This window comes from Geotrypetes seraphini, chromosome 2 (genome assembly GCF_902459505.1).
Source record: "Geotrypetes seraphini chromosome 2, aGeoSer1.1, whole genome shotgun sequence".
NCBI classification, from domain to species: domain Eukaryota; kingdom Metazoa; phylum Chordata; class Amphibia; order Gymnophiona; family Dermophiidae; genus Geotrypetes; species Geotrypetes seraphini.
Window position 1 is genome coordinate 117,964,790 of NC_047085.1, and position 23,139 is coordinate 117,987,928.

Sequence of the window (23,139 nt, forward strand, 5' to 3'; positions counted from 1 at the left end):
ATCCATCTGGGTAAATGTGCACTTATCCGTGCAAATGGCAGCATCGTATTTAATTGCTATTCTGTAATTATGTGCTCAAAAAGGCATAGCACGTTGCTGTTAGCGGAGCATTCACAGATGAGGACCATAGACAGCACCAGCGTTTATGCAGGCATCGTACAGAACACTGTTAGTTGAATATGTAACTGTTACATTTAGGCATTAGCATTTATACGAGCCATAGACTGGTCATACATGTTTGAGTCTACATTTCGTCTACTGTATTCTGTATGGATTACTAGTGCATAAACACCCTTCTGGAATAGGGTTACTACCCTTGTTATTCAGCCACGTAATTGGAGGTGTCCTGTTAATGATAGCTGCCTATCCCATAATTCTACAAAAACATGGTAAAAATTTGCATACACAATTTTGAACACGTATCCAAATTCTGCACACAATTGAACTGAATAACAAGCTAATTAGTACTGATAATTGGCATTTTAATAAGCAATTATTAATGTTAATTAGAATCAATTAAGGGTTATGTATTGTAACCAGACAGGCATCGTGCCTGCCCTGGTTCCAGCGAAAGTTCCTGCTAAGACACATAGTAAAACCCGGAAGGGAGTGTTTAAAGGCTGTTCCAGTATGGATTTGGCTGATTCTCAGGCTGACCACCAGGGGGAACCTGAAATTCACAAAAACCCACTAGACCAGCAGTATTCAGGTCACCACAAGAGGAGCTCTAGAGCTACCTTGAGGACTGTTGAATCAGCCAGGTTAGGGCGTATCCCTAATACACAAAAGCCAGCAGTAGATTACAAGCAGGCAGGCAGGCTAGGGAGAAGGTTGAGACCTTTCCTCCCTGAGAATCTCCTTGGGCCAAACAGGAGCGAACTAGCCACACCCATGGAGGTGCAGGAGGCTGGAGACATCAGTATCTGAGCTTGAACTCCCGATGGAACTTGACAACCTGCCTGAGGAAATGAGTCCTTGTGAGGAAGCCATGGAGGTTGGTTTTTCCACCAGCTGCAAGTGCTAATCCTAAAACAGTGAGTGTGATTTGAACTCTGTTTGCTGGAGTTAAATTTTTTTTCTTGGTGGTTTTCTTTTGCTTTCATGAAGCTGGAAGTGTCAATTAGGGAGAGATTTGCAGTTACCTGGGAGGGAATTTTGTAGGCTATGTAATAGCTAAATTAAAGCAAACCTGAGGCACTCTCCTTTACCTGGCAGTATAATGCATGGCTGCCAGAGGCTTTACATTGAGCACTGTTTACAGTGAATCCAGTGCCCTGAACTCTATTTTGTTACTAAACTGTACAACCTGTTTGGGAGCAGGTTGCATTGAGCTCTGAGGTGAGCCTAACCTCAGGGAAGGATAAGCTGAAAAGAAAATATGAAGAAAGCAGTTGGAACTTTATTCTTTGGAACTGTTTGTTGCATTTTCTTTTGAATTTGAACTTATGGAAGTTTTGTTTGCTACTTACCTGCTTTGTTTTGGCAGACAATACCTGACTTTTATGCTTTACCAAGAATAAAAGTGAAGCATTTTTCATTTCAACCTATTTGGAAGAATTTTTGATTTTGTGTATTTATTGGTGTCAGTTCAGGCCTGCAGGGTGACTCCAGGCCGGGTCACACGCGAGTGCTATTATTTCTTGTAACCACTGGGGGTGCTGTAGAGTCCCGGACGGACCACAGTACAGGTTACAATATGTAAATTAAGGCACAGGATCCATGCCTAAATTTTACATGTGGGTTAAAAAAGGGGGCACAGAAATGGGTAAATTGGGATTACACATGCAGTTACAGAATTAGGGTCTCCGTAGTGCAGGCATTTCCCAGGCATAAATATTATTCTATAACTATGCCTAACTTTAAGCGTGGTTTATAGAATAGCGCTTTTTCAGTGCCACTTTTTTGGGCACCATATATAGAATTTAGCCTTATGTGTACTATGAGTCACTCACTTTTGTGGGTCTTCTCACCAATAAGCCTCTCCTGCTGAGTTGCCTTCCCGTGTCATACCAGCAAGAAAGACCTTCATATAAAGTCATTTCCTGCTGCAGCTAATCCTGAAGCAGCAGGATAAATGATCTTTTATGAAAGCCTTTCCTGCTCCCTTGGCAAGGGGAGGCAACTCCTTTGGCCTTTGGCCGCCAATCGTCTGTGCCAGAGGTGGAGCCCAGCAGAGAGATAGGCAGGGTGGAGCAGAATGATGGGTGGGCTGGGGCGGAGCAATGGGTGGGCTGAGGGCAGTCTCTGAGTCTCCTGAAGAGTGGGTCTCCTTTCTTGAGGTGCCCTGCATTTCAGTCGCTTGGATATCTGTCTTTACATGGAGAGCTACTCCTCTACCTTTTCTACCATCTCTGTCCTTCCTGAAGAGATTATAGTCCAGTATGTTGGCATCCCTTCCATGGGACTCACTGAACCATGTCTCAGTGATAGCAACAATATCCAAGCCTGCCTCTAACATCATGGCTTGCAGATCCTGATTTTTGTTGCTTAGACTGCAGGTGTTTTGTGGTCATTGCTTTCCAGCTACTATTCCTCAACAATTTCATTTTTTGTATAGTTTTTAATTTCAGCTCATTTCCTGTTGCATCGCTAGGAAGTGAATTGCTAATATTGTTGTTTTCATTGCTTTCTTTATTATCATCAAATCTTGTCTTTTGCTGGGGGTGGTCACCGGAAGTAACCTCCTTACATACGCCACCCCCACCTTCTAGTTTAAATGCCTAGAAACATATTCTTTTTCCTGCCATGATAAGATGCAGCCCATCATTATAATATAGTCTCTTGTTTTTCCATGTATTGCCCCATCCTCCTATGTACTAAACCTTCTTGATGACACCAGGCTTTGAGCCACCTATTGAAGGTCTCAGTATCTTGTACTCTTTCCTCTCTCTTTCCATAAGTAGGCAATACTTCTGAAAAAGCTACAGTCTGTACAAAAGGTTTTATCCACAACCGAAGCTCCCGAAAAGCTTTCTGCATTGTAAGTTGCTTATTGTTGGCCAGGTCATTTGTTCCGAGGTGGATAATAATATCAGGGTTCAAATTATTTGTTTCTTCCCTAATTACATGCAGTATTTGTCTGGCATTCCTGGTGGCTGAGGATCCCGGAAGGCATTTCACTATTTTGAGTTCCTTGTCCTGTGTTCCAAGGTTAATCCCGCTGATGATGGAATCCCCTAGCAGCAATACTTTCCCAGTTTGAGCTTTTTTATATGTGCATTGGGGGGTGCTTTACTTCACAAGTGATCTTCACTGGTTCTGGTTCCTCCTCAGTTCTTTAATCTTGAGCATCACAATGCTCTAATGGAGCAAAAGGATTCTTTAGGGGCAGCAATTGTGAAGGTGAAAGTTTCTGTTACATGTCGCAGTCTACCTGAACCAACTGTGATCCATTTATTCCTGGGTTGTTTTATTCTTTGGGGCAGTGGTGGTAAATTAGAATATTTGTGTGGGGTGATTGCAGCTGCTTTAATAGCTTCTAATTCCTACTTAAGTGTACAGAGCTCCTCTTTGATACTTGCAAGTTGAAGACAGATGGAGCAAGCCTTGAGTCTCCAGATGGTGTGCCTGGAAACTAAAGCACCACAATGATTGCACTGAATGAAACTCATCTTGGTTGGCTGGAATTGGGATTGACTGAAACTTCTTGATTATTAGGCTAAAGTCCCAGTGACTCGCCAAGATTCCTATCAGCAGTTGTATAGCAGGGCCTAGAAATTGAAACACTATGATACAATTTCTGCTGAATCTACCTTTTTCCCTTTTTTTTAAAAAAATCTAAATAGTCCCAATAAATCTAGCTAGCAGCTTCTGTGCTATAATCTTCAACTACAGATTAAGCCTTAAACTGCTTTCTGGTCTGACTATGTAAAATAAAATAAATTAACCTTGCTTGCAGTATGAAAGACAAGAGTTAGTCAGAAGAATTGGGCTTTTTTATGTGGGGGAGGGGGGCTAGGTTAGAAGACAGAAGAGTTACACTGTACTATAGTCAAACAGTTCTTAAAGTAAATTCCCAATAAATAATAAGTCTGTGTTCAGTTCTAGAGAAACAACAGTTTTTAAATCCCACAATTAAATAAATAATCAAGTTTGTCCTCAAAACTCCAAATTAAATAAATAATCAAGCAGTTTTAAATCCTAATAATTTAAATATTAAAATAGTGCTCAAATCAAGAAAGAAAAATATTTCATGTCGCAAAACCTGTTTCCAGTCTGTTAAGATATTTAAGAATAAAATCATAAGGCACTTCGCAATTTCCAGATCAGATCCTTGCAGAATGGCACCTGCGCCACACTCTCAGACATAGTATGGTAGGACAAAGCAAGACATTGTCTGACAGATGGCAAACATAGTTAACAAAGCATAGTAAAACATAGGGTTACTAGACGTCTGGATTTCCCCGGACATGTCCAGGGGTCTGGTCGGCTTTTCAAAACCCGGCACTTTGTCTGGGTTTCGAAAAGAAATTGCCTCGGGAGGGGGCATCCATGTGGATGCAGCGCAGTGTCATCACACGCATGTGCCGATGCCTTCCTGCCTGACGAACAGGCAGCGGGGTCGGGGCTGAGGGCAGAGCTGGGGGCGTAACAGGATGGAGATGGGTAAAACTGGGCAGTTCTCCGGGGGCGGGTCTAGAGGTCCGGATTTTATTAACGTAAAATCTGGTAACCCTAGTAAAACCTAATATGACAAATATGGTGTGGTGAGAAATAGTATGCTTGGTAAAGCAAGCGTGCGTGATGCAACACAGCATAGAAGACATGGAACAGCATGGCAGACGGTGTGGCAAACATAATATGGTAAATACGGCACATAGTACAGTAGGACAAAGGTGAAAAAGAATCCAAGCATGTCATAATTGCAGTACAGCTCAGTCCAAATATGCTCCAGTAGCAAATATGCTTGGGGCAGAGGGATGCCAGATCCCGAATGAGAAACTGTGTATCTGCCTGTAGGCAGAAAGGAGGGTGCTAACAAAATATTTACTGGTAAATTGGCCCGTGGCTTGAAATAACAGTTAATTAGAAGTGTCAAATAATATGATATTAGAGGGGTTTTATAGTTAAACCTCCCCTTCACCACCTTCTATGTGCAAAGTAATTCATACAATTCTTCCCGGCCCTCAGAAGTGCCACCAAATGTTCAACAATTTTCATAACATTTGGCTTTATGCACCCAATCGTCACCGGGTCGTTTTTTTTATAAAGATTTGTGCATATTATATAAATAATTAGTTAAATAATTTAGTTATAAGAGTGGTACTTAGCTTGGGTAGTGAATCTGGAGGGATAGAAACACCAACATGTTTCACCCATAGGGGGTTTCCTCAGGGCAATAATCCCTACAATGCAAGACTAAGGTTATTCTCTTATAAGAAAATATATACTATCTCTCTAACATTTCAGCATTGTAGGGATTATTGCCCTGAGGAAACCCCCTATGGGTGAAACATGTTGGCGTTTCTATCCCTCCAGATTCACTACCCAAGCTAAGTACCACTCTTATAACTAAATTATTTAACTAATTATTTATATAATATGCACAAATCTTTATAAAAAACGACCCGGTGACGATTGGGTGCATAAAGCCAAATGTTATGAAAGTTGTTGAACATTTGGTGGCACTTCTGAGGGCCGGGAAGAATTGTATGAATTACTTTGTACATAGAAGGTGGTGAAGGGGAGGTTTAACTATAAAACCCCTCTAATATCAACAAAATATTTACAGCACCTGTATGCCCTATATCATTTTTGGCCATTCCGAAATAAATTATTTTTCTTATTCCAGGTATCTCCTGAGTATTTGCTTGGTCAACAATTGCTCTTAGGGATTATTCACCATTGTTTATGTCAAGGACAGAATGATTTGGGGCGAATGAAGTACTTTTTTGAGCTTTGCAGGAAGAGAAATGTTCTCCTGCATACTAGTTAGTGAAAAGGTTACGAGTTATTGCAGGAAGTGCCAACTCGTAGGTGTGTTTATGAAGGCAGATATTTAGAGGAACAAACAATTTAACTGAATTAAATAATGTGGTATCTTTGAATGGTTCAGTTTTAACAGCCCATTATCGATTGCCCTGCGAGAGACTGCTTCCTGTTCTATACCGTGATCATTTCTTTTTCCCATCAAGTCCTGTTTGGTAGAAAGAAATGTAATGCTGCAACATTTCTTGAAATTTTATATGAAAAAAAGGGCTCAGTTTGGAACTTGTTTACATAGCATTATTTTTGTCTAGGTTTTCCTGATTAACCCTTCAAGCAATGTGATAGAAAGGATTTAGTTCATTCTGGGCCTGAAACCTCTCTCTTCATTTGGCACTGTGATAGAAAATAGTAAAGCTTTTTATACAATTCTCCCTCCGTATTTGCTGTGATAGGGGATTAACAGACCCGTGAATACAGAAAAACTGTGAATAACTTTTTCATATGTTATTCACTGTTTTCTATTAAAAGCCATTGTGAATATGGTGAAACTGCAAATAACATGGTGGGAGACCTGGCCTGTTCCTGAAGGAGAGGCAAAACACGGTGAAGAAAGTGTTTGGAATCGGCGATTTTCTCTGTAAACGCTTGGAATCAGCGATTTCTCTATGCAAGGTGACATAATTTGGGGGAGGAGCTATCAAGCTAAAAACCGTGAATAATTGAAACCGTGATTGCTGAAACCAAGAATACGGAGGGAGAAGTGTAAATTCTTTCCAGAAAACAATTAAATAAAACAATCGCCATAGTAATAGGTGGTGTTCGTCTGTGAACAGAATAGTGGACATATTCCCTACTATCTCTTGTGAAAGGTGAATAAATTAGATATTTGTTGGCTATGACTTCTTCCTAGTGCCTTTGAAAGGGCAGATAGCCCTCAGAGACTCTTATCATATGCATTTCATATCACATTAATATAAAAATATTTACCTTTCACAGTTAAAGATGTACTCTGAGTCCTTGCCTGGTTCCCTGATGACTACTTTCTCACAGTACCAGTACTGTGATTTTTTATTGGCCTCGCAGCGCAAAAGAACCTTCTGTAGCTTCCCAAGAGACACTGCTTCTATCCGAAACATATCAACCTAGGAATAAACAGTCACTTATTACTGCATGATAGGAAAAGTGAGCAAACGACCATAAAGGAAACAGAAAAAAATAAAACAGACCAGTCTTTGTCAACCATTTCTGAAAATTTTACTTGGAAGGACATGTTACTCTATAAGTGGCAAGACAGAACCCTTCAAATCAAGATTATTCACAGGCATATAAGAAATGAACTAAAGGTGGAAAGAAATAATGACAAAGATGGGCAGATTCTCTTTAAGCTCATTAATAATGATGTAAAATTTTTCAAATATATTAAATTTGGAATGATATCAGCAATCATCAATGTTCAAATCCAAATCCCGAATAACAGCAAGGCAATGAACTCTCACATAACTTACAATGAGTCGGATGACAGGGGAAGGCTGCGGGAGACCTTTGATAAAGCACGGGGGTGCGAAACATGTCGGGTCGTCCCTCCTGAGTCATGTCAGCTTTAAAGATAAGTGGCTTTAAGTTGTAAATGGTGCTAATACAGTTTTAAATATAAAAGTATATTAAAATTAAATGAAAGACTATAAGTACTATTCGTAGGCCTGTGATGAGAACCACGTAATTCTTCACGTTATCAAGATATATGTAGCAGAGGAGTGGTGGGGCTGAGGCCTTTAAGAATATTTAAAGTGTTCATTACCTTGCTGTTATTCGGGATTTGGATTTGAACATTGCAGATTCACTTTAAAGCAGAGGGGAAATAAATTTCATAAATATGACTGCATCTCTCTCAGGGATGTGCATTGATAAATATGCAGATTTTCTATCAAATCTGACGATTGCTGTAAGGTTATTACACCTTGCAACTATCACTATCCTTCCCAATTGCCCAAAGAGCTCACGTACACTAACATGTATCTATGCACAGACAATGACCACAATCTTGTCTCTCTGAAAAACTTTATTTTTCAGAAGCTCTGAATATCCCACACGAACACAGTGAACAATGTATCTTATAGAAAATGTACAAGCAAAAAGGAAATCTTATCACCACAGGTCATAGACAGAATAAATATACTTGCACAAGTAAGGGTAAAATCTGGGTACAAAAATAAAATATATAGGTGTCAGAGAATTCCTATGGCAAAATTCTAACTCACAGCAAGGCACTATTATGCTGGGCCCACTCTAATACAGGAAAAGAAGGAGAAAGGGAAACAATATGACAGGAAGAGACACATTCTTACATCTGTCTTAGTAGAAGCAAGCAGAGGCATTCAGCTGAAATCTACATATTACCCTAAAGATAAAATGGCAGGCTGAAGTTAGCAGTGACCTGAGTCCCTGACTCTAAACAAGAAATCTATACACTCAGAGAGAAAGAAGTCTTATCATTCATACATGAACACACAGAGCGTTTACTGGGGAATTTCTGTCAGACTCCATAGGTAGACAAAGTCCATGCAGGAGCCAATAAGAAATCCCCCTTGAGCCTGGGCCATGGCTTTATTTTATTCAGTACTTTTCCTATTGGTTGCTATGGAGGATGGCAATTATCCTTTTCTGACATTTTAGTGTCAGTCATAAAGCTTCTCACTTTCCTTTCAAAAGGCAGGTGCTCTGCTAACTGCTAAAATCTGACAGTATTTCTGACAATAATGGATACCTTTTCTGATTTTATTGGGGGGTACAAACATACACATAGTTTTCCCAAGATAAGAGATAATGGGTATCTCTAATTAGTGGGGGGGGGGGGGGGGGGGTCATGCAGAAAATAAATCAGGTTTCTGCAGGTTTGAGGCATCAGGATGTCCACAATTCTGAGGCCTATGTCTCATAACCTAATTTACTGCTCTCCATGGGAAAGGAAGCATACAACTAGAACTGGGTTTGTGGGAAAGAAGTATTCCAGGTGCTATTTACTACTTTACAGCTAGGGAAAACACACAGATATTAGGTGGAAAGGAAGACAGGGGCCTGATCAGAGGGCAAATGGCCAATGCTAAGAAAGCCTCAGAGTTAACTATTTGTTGTCCTTAATAGATGACAACACACAGAAGCTAAATAGAAAGATCAAAGCACAAGAAGATTCAGGCTTTCTGTAATTCTGGCAGCCCTTTGTCTTGCAGACCAGACAAAATGTGATGTGCAGAACTTAAGAGAATATTCTCCATACATTTCCCTTTAGCCCTTTACTCTGTTTGCAACACCTGCTTGAGCCTTAGCACATGTGTCAAAAAATGAAAAAGTTAAAGCAGTTTGTACTGTTATTAAGCTCCATGCACTAACATTGCAGATTTATATGTTTAGATTGTAAACTCTTGAGCAAGGACTGACTCCTTCATGACTCTGTACAATGCTGCATATATCTGGTAGCACTCTAGAAATAATTAATAGTAGTAATAGTATATCTAGATCTAGTTTTAAAGAAATGTTGTCGTCATGGCAAAATCCACAGAAGTGGAAGTGAAGCAGGTGTAAATTCATCAAATTTACTTCCTTGGAAAAGAAATCCATATCTCTAACCCCACTGACCTCTGCAAACCTCTCTCTCTCTGAGTACTCAGAAGAGTAATGTGTAAGGTCTATTTTCAAAAGTACTTGTGGGCAGCAATGGGGCCTTTCTTGGTGACAGACCAAGTCTCAACTTTAAATGCCACTCACATGATGATGGCACCCAGTGGCATAGTAAGGGGGGTGGACCACCCTGTGCGCCATCTTGGTAGGGCTGCAAGCATCTCTCCGCCCCACCCACCCCCATGCCATGCTCACTCCCGCATCCTCCCTTCCCCTCATACCTCTTTAAATCTTTGCAAGTGTGAGCAACTTCTCCGGCCTGCTGCTCGTGCCAGCCTAGTTTCCCTCTGAAATCACTTCCTGTTAGCGGGGCCAGGAAATGACATCAGGGAGAAAGCCAGCGCCAGCATGAGCAACAGGTTGGAGAAGCTGCTCATTCTGGCGAACATTAAAAGATGTATTGAGGGAAGGGAGGGCACAAGAGTGATGGGGGTGGGGGAAGGAGCAGGGGGATGGAGAGTAGGGCATGGGGGACAACACCACCCCAGATGCCTCCTACCCTCGCTGCGCCACTGATGGTACCCAACTCTACCTCTTGTCATTGCCTCTCTCTTATGTGTCATTGTCAGCTAGCCAACTTAGATTCAGTGGCCTATTCATTATCCCTTAAATTTTACTATTTATATGGCACTATTGACGACTGTTATACACTATTTCTGTGCCGATTTTTCTGTGCAGAAAAATGTTATAATGGAAACAAGGCACCAAAATGGCCCAAAAAGTAGCAGATCTGTGCAGAACTACAGTTAAACACCCAGTTATAGAATATCACCCAAATGTTTCTGCACAGATCTGAAAAGGGGCATAACGACGGGAGTGACATGGGTGAGTCAATGGTATTCCCTTAAAATGCCTGCAATATTATAGAACTTGAGGTATCCGTACCCAATTTGCACACCAGGATTTACACCTGAATTCAATTGGTATAAATGCTTGATACCTGTCTTTTAAGTGGTAAGGGCTCATGCTGTTTTCTTGTGCTAATTGGTTAGTAATGTAGATGCACAAAATTGGTTAGCAGAAGAATGTCACTTCTCTGGCCCATTACACGCCCCATCAAAAAAAAAAAAAAAAATTCAAAGAAGTGCAGAGTAATGCATTTGGGGATTAGAAATCGGAAGGAACCATATGTGCTGGGAGGTGAGAGGCTGATATACACGGATGGGGAGAGGGACCTTGGGGTGATAGTGTCTGAAGATCTAAAGGCAAAGAAACAGTGTGACAAGGCAGTAGCTGTTGTCAGAAGGATGCTAGGCTGTATAGAGAGAGGCGTGACCAGTAGAAGAAAGAAGGTATTGATGTCCCTGTACAGATTGATGGTGAGGCCCTACTTGGAGTATTGTGTTCGATTTGTATCTGGCGAAGGACATAAAAAGATTTGAAGCGGTCCAGAGGAGGGCAACGAAAATAGTAGGAGGTTTGTACCAGAAGACATATGAGGAGAGACTGGAAGCTCTGAATATGTATACCCTAGAGGAAAGAAGGGACAGGAGAGATATGATTCAGACGTTCAAATACTTCAAAGGTATTAATGTAGAACAAAATCTATTCCAGAGAAAGGAAAATGGTAAAACCAGAGGGTATCATTTGAAGTTGAGGGGTGGTAGATTCAAGAGTAATGTTAGGAAATTCTTCTTTACGGAGAGGGTGGTTGATACATGGAATGTGCTCCCGAGGGAGGTGGTGGAGAAGAAAACGATGACAGAGTTCAAACAAGCATGGGATGAACACAGAGGATCTCTAATCAAAAAATAATGGGTATACTTTGAAGAAACTAAGGCCAATACTGGACAGGCTTGCACAGTCTGTTTCCTGTATATGGACAGTTCTGTTCTTTTTTCTTCTGAAAAACTAAATAATTGCTGATTTACTTGCATTTGAGCCATCCTCTCTTACTTCTATTTCTTTCTTAACGATATCTCCAATATTTCAATAACATATTAGAGATATCTGTATATGGACATTCAGTTGAGGACGGGCTGGGGAGGGTTTTGATGGCTGGGATGGTTAAGATGGACTGGAGTGAGCTTTGATGGAGACTCCAGTAGATGGAAAATAAGCACACTACTGGGCAGGGCTCTGGGTTTCTGGCCCAGAAATATCTAAGAAAAAGGCCATTTAAACTAAATTAATTTATGGATCATGTATAGTTAGGCAGACTGGATGGACCACTCAGGTCTTTATCTGCCATCATTTACTATGTTAAAATATTTTTTTAGTGCGCGGTTAGCATGTGCATATTTTGGAGTTACCACAGGACACATGAGTGCATTCCACGAAACTCCATTTAAAGCTACATTAGATGCATGTTAGTATCTAACACAGCTTAATACTAGGGTCCCTTTATTTTTTAGCCCATCCTCCCAAAGGAGCTCAGAATCTAATCTAATCTAATCTAAACCTTAAGTTTATATACCGCATCATCGCCATGAGAATGGAGCTCGACACGGTTTACAAGAACTTAAAATAGACAGATTAAAAACCAGGTACTCAAGCATTTTTCCTATTTGTCCCAGCAGGCTCACAATTTATCTAATATATCTGAGGCAGTGGAGGATTACCGGTAAGTGACTTGCCCAGGGTCACAAGGAGAAGCATGGGTTTAAACCCACAAGCTTGTGGTGTTGAGATTGTAGCTCTAACCACTATGCCACACTCTCTGCCTATATAGTCACCCATTTAATGGACTGAATATTGCACTTAACTAGGTAACTCCCAGCTTTGACTTAAAACCTCCTATGGACCACCCTAGTGCTACATGGTTAGTGCCATGGCAATCTGTCCCAATTTCCAGATAATTCAATAAAAAATGACTATATTTACCTCATAAATAGTTTGTCTGAGTCTGCTTGTATTCTATTGATTTAGCTTGTTTAAGAAGGGATTATTGTATTTAATCTTATTTATTGTAATCTGCCTTGAACCAATTTTGGTTAAGTAGAATAGAAATGCCATGATTAGATTAGATTAAATAATGCCACAGAAAACATGAGTATGAAACCAGTGAGTGGGAGTTATCCAGGTAGGAACCACTCCTACCCACAAAAGTCCTACTAAATATATATCGACCCTGATATTAATAGTTTATTAAGGAGCCCTTTTACTAAGCTGCAGTAAGCAGTAATACATGCTTATCACAGGTTAAAAAGAACTACAATGGGGCATGTTCAGGCATCCTATGGTAGTGTTTGTACACTTGTGTGCTACCCACGTGCTAAAAAATAGTTTTTATTTTTTAATGCCGGGGTGGACATTGCCATGTGCTAACCGATTAGCACATAGTTAGCTAGAACAGACAGCTGAGGGAAGATATGATAGAAGTCTATAAAATACTGAGTGGAGTGGAACGAGTAGATGTGAATTACTTGCTTATTCTTTTCAAAAATATTAGGATTAGGGGGCACGCGATGAAACTACTAAGTAATAGATTTAAAAAAAACTGGAAAAAATATTTCTTCACTCAGCATATAATTAAACTCCGGAATTTGTTGCCAGAGGATATGGTGAAAGCAGTTAGCTTAGCAGGGTTTAAAAAAAGGTTTGGATAATTTCCTAAAGAGAAGTCCATAAGCCATTATTAAAATGGCTTGTGGAAATCCACTGCCTGTTCCTAACAGCATAAAATCTGTTTTTCTCCTTGGGATCTTGCTAGGTACTTGTGACATGGATTGGCCACTGTTGAAAACAGGATACTGGGCTTGATGGATCTTCGGTCTGTCCCAGTATGGTAACTCTTATGTTCTTATGTCCTTACTGCCTAAAAAATAGGTATCTGTAAGTGCTCATGGCCATGCACTAATACGAGAATTAACATATGGCCTTTGTTGGCAAAATAGAAAAATCAGCCATTTCCCAGCAGTGCTAAAAGTGGCTTTAGCATGTGGTAAAGACCCATGCTGAGGATAGCAAAGCCCACTTTATAGCAATGATTAATAAAAGGGTCCCTAAATTGTTAAACTCAATGGGGCTCATAATCGAAAGAGAAAAACGTCCAAAAACCAGCCTAAGTCGGCACTTGGATGAACATTGTCAAAATACGTCCAAGTGCCAATAATAAAAACGGGTTTTGGACGTATTTCTAAACAACCTAGGCCTTCATAGTGCCGATGAACGACCAAAGATAAACGGGGCATTTCAGGAGGAGTATCGAGGGCAGGAGTTGAGCGGAATATGGGCCGGCTTAGACTTAGTCGTACAGCATGTATAACCGAAAGTTATACAGCACAGGATCGACGGAACTTGGACGTTGTGACTTAGACATAAGAACATATAAGTAATGCCTCTGCTGGGTCAGACCAGAGGTCCATCATGCCCAGAAGTCTGCTCACGTGGCGGCCCATCAGGTCCAGGACCTGTATAGTAATCCTCTATCTATACCCTTCTATCCCCTTTTCCTTCAGGAAATCATCCAATCCCTTCTTGAACCCCCAAACCATACTCTGTCCTATCACGCCCTCTAGAAGCGCATTTCAGGTGTCCACCACCCTTTGGGCGAAGAACTTCCTCGCATTGGTTCTGAATCTGTCCCCTTTTAATTTTTCTGAATGCCCTCTCGTTCTTGTAGTTTTTGAAAGTTTGATGAATTTGTCCCTCTCCACTTTCTCTATGCCCTTCATGATCTTGTAAGTCTCTATCATATCCCCTCTAAGTCTCCACTTCTCCAGGGAAAAGAGACCCAGTTTCTCCAATCTTTCAGCGTATGAAAGGTTTTCCATACCTTTTATCAAGCGTGTCGCTCTTTTCTGAACCCTCTCGAGTATCGCCATATCCTTCTTTAGGTACGGCGACCAATATTGGACGCAGTACTCCAGATACGGGCGCACCATCGCTCGATACAACGGCAGGATAACTTCTTTCGTTCTGGTTGTAATACCTTTTTGATTATACCTAGCATTCTATTCGCTTTCTTAGCGGCTGCTGTGCACTGTGCCGACGGCTTCATTGTCTCGTTCACTATTACCCCCCAAGTCCCTTTCTTGGGTACTCTCATTCAATGACAGCCCTCCCATCGTGTAGCTATACCTCGGGTTTCTGTTTCCTATGTGCAAGACTTTACATTTCTTTACATTGAACTTCGTCTGCCATCTCGTTGCCCACTCCCCTAGTTTGTTGAGGTCCCTTTGTAAATCTTCGCAGTCTTCTGTAGTCCTAGCCCCATTAAATAGTTTGGTGTCATCTGTGAATTTTATTACTTCGCACTTCGTCCCTGTTTCTAGATTGAATAGCAGTGGTCCAAGCACCGACCCCTGCAGAACACTACTCGTAACCCTCCTCCTGTCCGAGTAGTGGTCCTTCACTCCTACCCTCTGCTTCCTACCTGCCAACCAATTCTTGATCCATCTGTGCACGTTTCCTTCCACCCCATGGTTCTTCAGTTTTCGAAGTAGGCGTTCATGGGGTACCTTGTCAAAGGCTTTTTGGAAGTCTAAGTCACAAAAACCCACCTAAAGTCACCAAATAAGCACTGCAAACACATAATACAGACTCCCACACATTACCCCAGTGATCACCGACCCCCCCCCAACCCCATAAAAATCGTAATCGCACCTTTAAAATTCAGCCTCCAGACCATCATCACCTGGCCGCCTGGCATAGGAAAGCCTAATCGTCCTGCACAGAGGCAGCTTAAGCCGTCTTGGGGGTGGGTTAGGGACCCATGAAGAGGAGGCCCCATGCCCATAAGCCCCTGTAATCACTGCATTGATACTGAAACATGTGCACTCCCCTATACACCCACAAAACCCTTTTTTTGCTGGCATATAAATGGCTCCTGCAGCCATAAGGGCTATTGGGATGGTAGATAAGTGGGTCCAGGGGATTCTAAAGGTGGTTTGGGGGGCTCACCATGACCTATAAGGGAGCTGTAGTGAGGAGAAGACATGGCACCCTTTTTGTGAAGTTCACAACCATGCCCTGTAAGATACCCCACTATTTAGGTGCCATGTCTGGGTGTTCAATCCATCACTTTACAGACCCCTCCCACGTTTAACAGGGCTTGTTCTAGGCATTTTTGACTTGGACGAAAAGTTGGACGAAAATGTGATATACAGATGGACGATTTAGCTACTTGGACGATCAGATTGGCAAGACGTATACTTAGACGATTTTCGAAACGAAAATAAATTTGGATGTATTTTTCAAAAATGTGTCCTAAGCTGTGTTTTACTTTGGATGACTTACGACGGACAAAAACGGACTTAGACGTCTCTTTCGATTATGCCCCTCCACATTTTTATATTGCTTTTTGGAGGAGACATTTTCCTGAAGATCTCAGAATATCTGTCCTTTCATCATTACATAAGAAAAAGCAGTAATTGTGCAAATGTACCTGTCCTCTTTGGAATTTTAATGGCAGGTCAGATTTATGTAGCAGTCTCATTCCTGAGTCTCCTCTTTCTCCATGGATACACATGTAGATTGGAGCATCTGTCTCCGCTTGCTCCAAATGTCCAGTGTAAATATACACCTGATACTTTATAACTGCAGCAACATATGAAGACCAGAGAAGAAAATATAAAGGAATTTTCTCAATGCTATAAGACAAAAACATATCTTTAAACGCCTTGCTTACCTTTATAACTTCTTTATACAATAAATGTTTATGTTTATTACATATCTCTGTTTCTATGAGGTAGCTTTACTTTTTTGTATTTTCTGCTTCATTACATTTCCTCAATTTTATCTCATATATTCTGTACAATTTAAAAGTACTTCTTTTAAGACTTCAGAATTATTTTTAATGTTTATTAGAACTCAGTTTAAGAAGAGAGATATTGTTGAAGCCTTACAGCACAGTTCTTTGTATTTTCTGAATTGTCAATTTTTCCAAACGTTTCTTCTAATTTTTTATGGAGTCCTTTGGACATAAAAATAAACCATATAAAAGGAAAAAGCATAAAATATGTCTACCCCCAAACTATTAAGAACCCTGAATCAATTAGCAAAACATATAAAGAACAAGAAAATGCAAGTATAACCGAACATAAACCAAGGCCCCAATTCTATAAACAGCACCTAAAATATAGGCGCTGTTTATAGAATTGTGTCTAGTGGCACTTAAAGGGGATTTAGGCACCGGTAGGCGCCTGAACCTTAGGTACACGCTGACTACCAATACAAAAGTGAACTATCTTCAAACAGCTGATGATAGCCTTCAAACGACTCCACGGCACAACCTCCCCACTACGTGGCGGGGAAGCTCCCCATCTACTACCCATGGAGGTCGCTCCGATCCTAACTTGAACTCCTGCTGTGCAATCTATCAGTGAATTGCCTCCACATGGAAATGGAGCGGAAACAATCATACTCCCACAGCGTGCCAAAACTGTGGAACCAGCTGTCCCCTGCCATCAGAGCAATAAATGGCCTGTTACCCTTCTGGAAAGCAGTAACAACAATCCTATTCTAGAACCAGCATGCTCCCGACTTAAGACCCTAACTGCTCATGACATGGCGTACCAAGTATCGCGGAGCCGCCTGGGACTCATCCTATATCCAGTCTAATATTCCCCTGCCTAATGTTAGCCAAGTTGTCAAATGTCTTAAGTACTACTGTGTATGCATTGTAACTCGTTCTGGGCTCCTGGGGAAAACAGGCTATAAAACGAATTAAATAAATACCGAATTACGGTAAGTACCTACCAACCAATTCATTTTAATTTAAGCCAGATATGAAATGCTAATTGCTTGTTTTCAGCACCTATTAAGCTTTATAAATAATTAACCCCTGGGCCGAGATAGAAAACACGGCTTAGTAAAAGAGGGCCTTAGTGGACACCTAGATCAGCTAGGCATGGCAGTCTAAGGGCCTCTTTTATACAACAAATACAAATCCAAAAACTCAAGAATAAAAAAAAATATAGGAAAAATGTGGAGAAGCAAAAATGAAGGGAGGAAAGCAGAAAATTAGAATGCTGAATTAACAATAGTGAAAAACAATTTACATGCACATCTTGAACCACAGAAAAGAGCAGCAAGCCAGGCACAGAATGAGGGAGAAAGCAAACAACCGAAGCAAACCAAAATTATGCTTCTGACTCATTTGATTAGCCTTAATCAGCATTACCTCTGTGACCATAAAGCAGTAACAGTGTTGTGATATCCCTCTGAAGAAAGCAATCATCTTTTCTGTTCTTACTTACCTTCAGGGATCCTATGGAAAGCATAAGCAAGAAGGAATTTCCATGAGGCAGGTTTTGGTGGCTCTCAATCTATTATAATGTGCAAAATGATGGCAGATAAAGACCAACAGGCTTATCCAGTCTGATCAGCTGTCTTCAGACTTTTGTTGGTCCTCTACCATTCTGGGCTGATAAGCCTATACATTCTCATATTTAACCCAGCACTATCTCCACCATGCCTTTTACATCACTTTCAATCCTGTTTCTACCACAGCCTTTTTATAACCGTTGTAAGCATGTTTAAATTCCTTTACAGTGATAATCTCTACCACCTCCGCTAGCAGGATATTCCAGGCCTTATCTTTTCCATTTTATAAAATCTATGACTGATCAAACAGCATGATTAACTTGAAAGCAATGCCACTTAAGATTGAAGTTGTGCAACCTAGACTGGATCATTCTATCCTGAAAATCTATATGTATCAGGCAATCTAATGTTGATGAAGCAAGCACATAATCTGATCTTGAATTGCAGTACACCAAAATCTACTCCATAGGACATCAGACCATTTCTCTACTTCTTTTAACACCTACTTGGATACATTGGATTTCCATCTTTTATCACTGGACATTCACAGACAGTATTGCAATCCCCACGGTTTCTTGATAACCACCTGTTAACTTCAAAGTTCAGCTTCATTCTGCTTTTTAAATTCATCAATGTGACCTGGAGGGGGAAAAATTAACAAAGTGTTTTGTTTGTGTCATAGTAGTACTGTAAAACCTTGAATTGTGATAACTTAGTGTGCGAGTATTTAGCAAGACAAGCAAAATGTTTTATTAAATTTTAACTTGATAAATGAGTGAGATCTTGCAATACAAGTATGTACAGTATACGCGGCTAACAACTGAGCCAATGGTTCTTCTCTCTCTGATGCTGTGGGAGTATAGTGGCTGTTCTAAATGTGCGAGGTCTTGCAAAACGCGCGTCATGTCATAGTGAAAGTCATCCCATAAAATAATCCTCATCCTCTCCTCTCTCTCGTCTCCCTCACAACAGCCTCAATTCTTTTCAAAAGTAAAATGCAGGTTAATATATTTTTACTTTATATAGTACAGTACAGTATTTTGCATTAAAGTTTTTGAGTTGTGGAATGAATTGTTTGTTTCCATTACTTCTTGTGGGAAAATTTGCTTTGATACACAAGTGTTTTGGATTACAAGCATGTTTCCAGAATGAATTATGCTTGCAACCAAGGTTTTATTGTAATTATTTCTCATTTTAAAGCAACTTTGCTTCCATAAATATACATATCCACAAATAAGTTAGAATGTTTTTCTTCTCTAGAGAAGAAACTATGAGGGCTCATTTTCAAAAAAGAAATAAGTCCAAAAAATGGCATAAAGTGGCACTTGGATGTCTTACTAGAAAAGAGGTCCAAGTAGTCATTTTTTAAACCAACTTTCTAGACGTCTTGCTAGGTTTTTTGTCTGCAGTGCATCCAAAGTTCAAGGGGGCATGTTGGAGGCATGTTATGGTTGGGCTTAGAGTATGCATAGTACTTTGATGTCTTGGAGCCATAATTGAACACTTACCAAGATGACCAGGATGCTATTTAGTCGTTCGGAGCTAGACCTGTTATAAAAGTGAATAAGGGCCAAAAAGGTACCCAAACTGTCCAGTTGGCCACTCTCCCAGTTTATTTAGCTGTTTTATCTGTTTTAACCATTGAAAAGTCTTTTATATTTTATGATTTAATCTTAATTTAATCCTATTTTTCAAGTTTGTTTTACTTACTCGTTTTACACAAATACTCCTACTGCAGGTATTTATATCTTACTTTTACAATTTAAATACTGCCTGTTTTATCCGCTTTTATAATTGTTTTTATTGTCTTTACCTGTACCCCTCTAATGTCTGTCTTCTCCACTCTCAACAGGCCCTCTCTCTCCCGTAAAGGACCGCCGCCGCGAAGCGGCGGCGCCGACGACTCCGCCCATAATTCTTTGCTGGTAACTGCCCCTATAAATTTCACTGCCTTGCGGCGCACGCCGCAAAGGCGCGCGCCTCTGGCGCGCGCCAAAGGAGCGCACCTAAGGAGCAGGTCCTGCTCCTTTATGCGCTCCTTCAGGCAGCTCCTTCATTTATTACAAACTTCACGTTCTTACCCTCTCTCTACGTCATTCTCGTTGGCTCTCCCTTCCCCCTATAGATTGTTTTATTTCATCTTCACCTTATACTTCTTTTTTCTCTTGAACTTTTATAGCTCAGTACTTGATTTCTATAGTTTTCCATCCATTACCCCAAATTCCATGTCGTTCATCCCAACTATCTGGGGCCGTCGCCATAACGAACCCATAACTTACAAGCATCAACCCAAACCTCATTTAAGGCAACTTATTTCCATCCCACTTCATCCCCCTTCCAATCCCTGCTTTAACCAACCCCACCACCCCCTGACAATTAATTTTGGCCTCATAAATGTTCGTTCTATAAAAAACAAACATCACCTAATCCACGATATTATTACACAACACAAGCTTCATATCTTATGTCTTACAGAAATCTGGCTAACTCTGGGAGATGATGCTTACATTACTCAGGCCTGTCCACCTAACTATAAAACATTTTTTCAACCCCGTTCCAATAAAAAGGGAGGTGGACTAGCAATTATATATCATGCCTCAATTCCACTCCAGGTCAATACTTCCACCTCCTTTTCTCATTTTCCTATTGAATCTCTCCAATTCTCAACCAAACTCTTCTCCTCTCTTAATTTTCTCCTTATCTATGCACCTCCGCCAATAACTAAAACTTCTCTCTCATCTCTTATCTCCACTATAACTGAATTCAATATTGCATACCCTGAGTCTATAATTCTTGGAGACTTTAATATTCATTTCAACTCCCCTAATCACTATAACACTTCCGAACTCTTAACTCTAATTGCTGATTTATCACTGTCTCCTCTCATTCATACGCCCACACATACTGCAGGAAATATTCTAGACATGATCTTATGCCCAACCACAATGACTGATTCTCTCTATAACTTTGATTTCATTCTAGTACCATGGTCAGATCACACCTTAATCACCTGGCAATCTAACATAACAACCCATTCAAATATCATCAAACCGATAAACAATTCTTTTATCAACCGTAATTTAAATACTATAACTCTTCCTGCTATTCAATCCTCCTTTGACTTAAATCTCCATAATTTTTCTTCACTATCTATCACAGAACAATTCTCTAATTGGGAAACTGCTACAAAATCCCTACTAGACTCACTAGCTCCTAAATCTGTCAAACAAAAAAATAAACCAGCTCTCAACTCTACATCCAAGAAACACCAACCCTGGTTTAACGAAAACCTGATTCTCCTCCGTCGACAGGTACGGTCAGCTGAAAACAAATGGAGAAAACACCATTATAATAGTGACCTTTTGTCATACAAAGATAAAGCTACACATTACAAAAAAATCATCCAACAAACAAAAAAAGACTATTATTCAAACCTTATCTCCACCACTAGTAACTCATCCACTCTTTTTAGTATTGCACAATCTCTTTCTAAATACTCAAAAAAAAAACTCCCCCCTCCAGATTCTTCTCTACCATCTGCTAAGGAACTATCCCTCTTCTTTGACAACAAAGTCACTACTATCCGAACTCACCTTGGACCTTCTCCTCCAGCTTTTTCGCCTCCTACTAATAATGATTTAACTTTCTTACCTCTCAGCTCCTTCTCTACTTTCAAACTACCGTCCTTAACTCAACTATCTTCTATTTTACAATCTATAAATTCCTCCAACAACTCTATTGAAAGTTTCCCCCCATCTCTTCTCAAAAAATTCTTTTCCTTCTTTGGTCCCTATATAAGGGAAATGATTTCCAAATCTTTTACTGACTGCTGCGTCCCTTCTACATGGAAATCAGCTCTAGTTTTCCCTAAACTTAAACAACACAACTCCGATCCCTCTATACCAAATAACTACCGCCCCATAGCGAATTTGCCATTTATCTCCAAAATTGCTGAAAAAATTATCCATTCTCAACTATCAGAATTTTTTGATCATACACATGCATTACATCCTTATCAGACTGGTTTTCGAAATTCACATTCCACAGAGTTATCATTACTTGGTTTAATTACAACTATACAATACTCTCACGATCACTTAAAATCTGTAATATTAATTTCCCTAGATTTATCAGCAGCCTTTGACACTATCGATCATTCTCTCCTCTTATCTAGATTAGCTGAATGCAACATTACAGGTCATGCTCTCAAATGGTTTACATCCTATTTTCATCAACGTAGCTTTACAGTTCACGCTAAAAATCAAACTTCTTCTCCGATAACTCAAACTTTTGGAGTTCCTCAAGGCTCTATTTTGTCACCATTACTGTTCAATATCTTTCTCTCCCCTCTCCTTTCTCTCGCCCAATCACTGGGATTTTCAATTTTCGCCTATGCCGACGATATACAGTTACTCTTCCCGATAAACACTTCAAACCCATTAGAAATAAAAGATCTAAATACTAAACTAGATATTGTAAGTGATTGGCTTTTTTCTAACAAACTTTCACTAAACATTGATAAATCTTGTGGTATTCTGCTCCCTATCAAAAAATCTGAAACTTTACCTGGAACTGTTTATATCAAATCCACACCTTTAGCAATGGATACTAAAGTAAAACTATTAGGAGTAATTATCGACCAAGATCTTTCCTTTCATGACCACATAAGCTCAATAGTAAAAACCTGTTTCTTTAAATTACGCATTATCCGTTCACTTAGTTCTATTCTAAATAATGATTCAATTAACATCCTCATTCATTCCCTAGTCATTTCACATTTGGATTACTGTAACTCTTTGTTAAATGGATTACCTCAAAAAGAACTTCGACGGTTGCAACTTATTCAAAATACAGCAATAAAACTAGTCTACAAAATAGGTAAATATGAACATGTCACCCCTCTTCTCAAAGAATCACATTGGCTCCCAGTCACACATCGCATAACCTACAAAATCTTACTGCTTATCTTCAAAATCAAACAATCTCACTTACCTTTATTTCTCGATAAATTATTAATTCCCAAAAGTTCTCCCCGATCCTTACGATCCACCGATCAAAAACTTCTTTTTGTTCCGTCCCTAAAAGAGTCCTACTATACCAGGAAAACTAACTTTTCTATTACTGCCCCAACCTTATGGAATTCTCTCCCTCAATTTCTCCGTGATGAAATTCAGCTACAAAAATTCAAAACCAATCTTAAAACTTTCCTATTCCAAGATGCCTTTACCAAATCCTAATCCTTACTTCATCTATTAATCTTTCAACACTCTCTCGATTCTTATTTTCTTCATTAGGGCATCTCATAACATCACGCACAATTACCCTTCA

General features: G+C 40.0%; 1 protein-coding gene across 2 annotated transcripts in view; it reads right to left on the bottom strand.

Moving 5' to 3' along the window:
- The window catches only part of RP1 (RP1 axonemal microtubule associated), a 627,806-nt gene that overhangs the window by 299,851 nt on the left and 304,816 nt on the right, over nucleotides 1-23,139 (bottom strand). For both annotated transcript variants that reach the window (XM_033933654.1, XM_033933653.1), the window contains exons 20-22: nucleotides 18,318-18,450; nucleotides 15,932-16,083; nucleotides 6,916-7,070 (exon numbers count right to left, since the gene is read on the bottom strand). In XM_033933654.1, coding sequence (XP_033789545.1) covers nucleotides 6,916-7,070; nucleotides 15,932-16,083; nucleotides 18,318-18,450 — 440 coding nt within the window. The remainder of the gene's footprint in view (nucleotides 1-6,915; nucleotides 7,071-15,931; nucleotides 16,084-18,317; nucleotides 18,451-23,139) is intronic.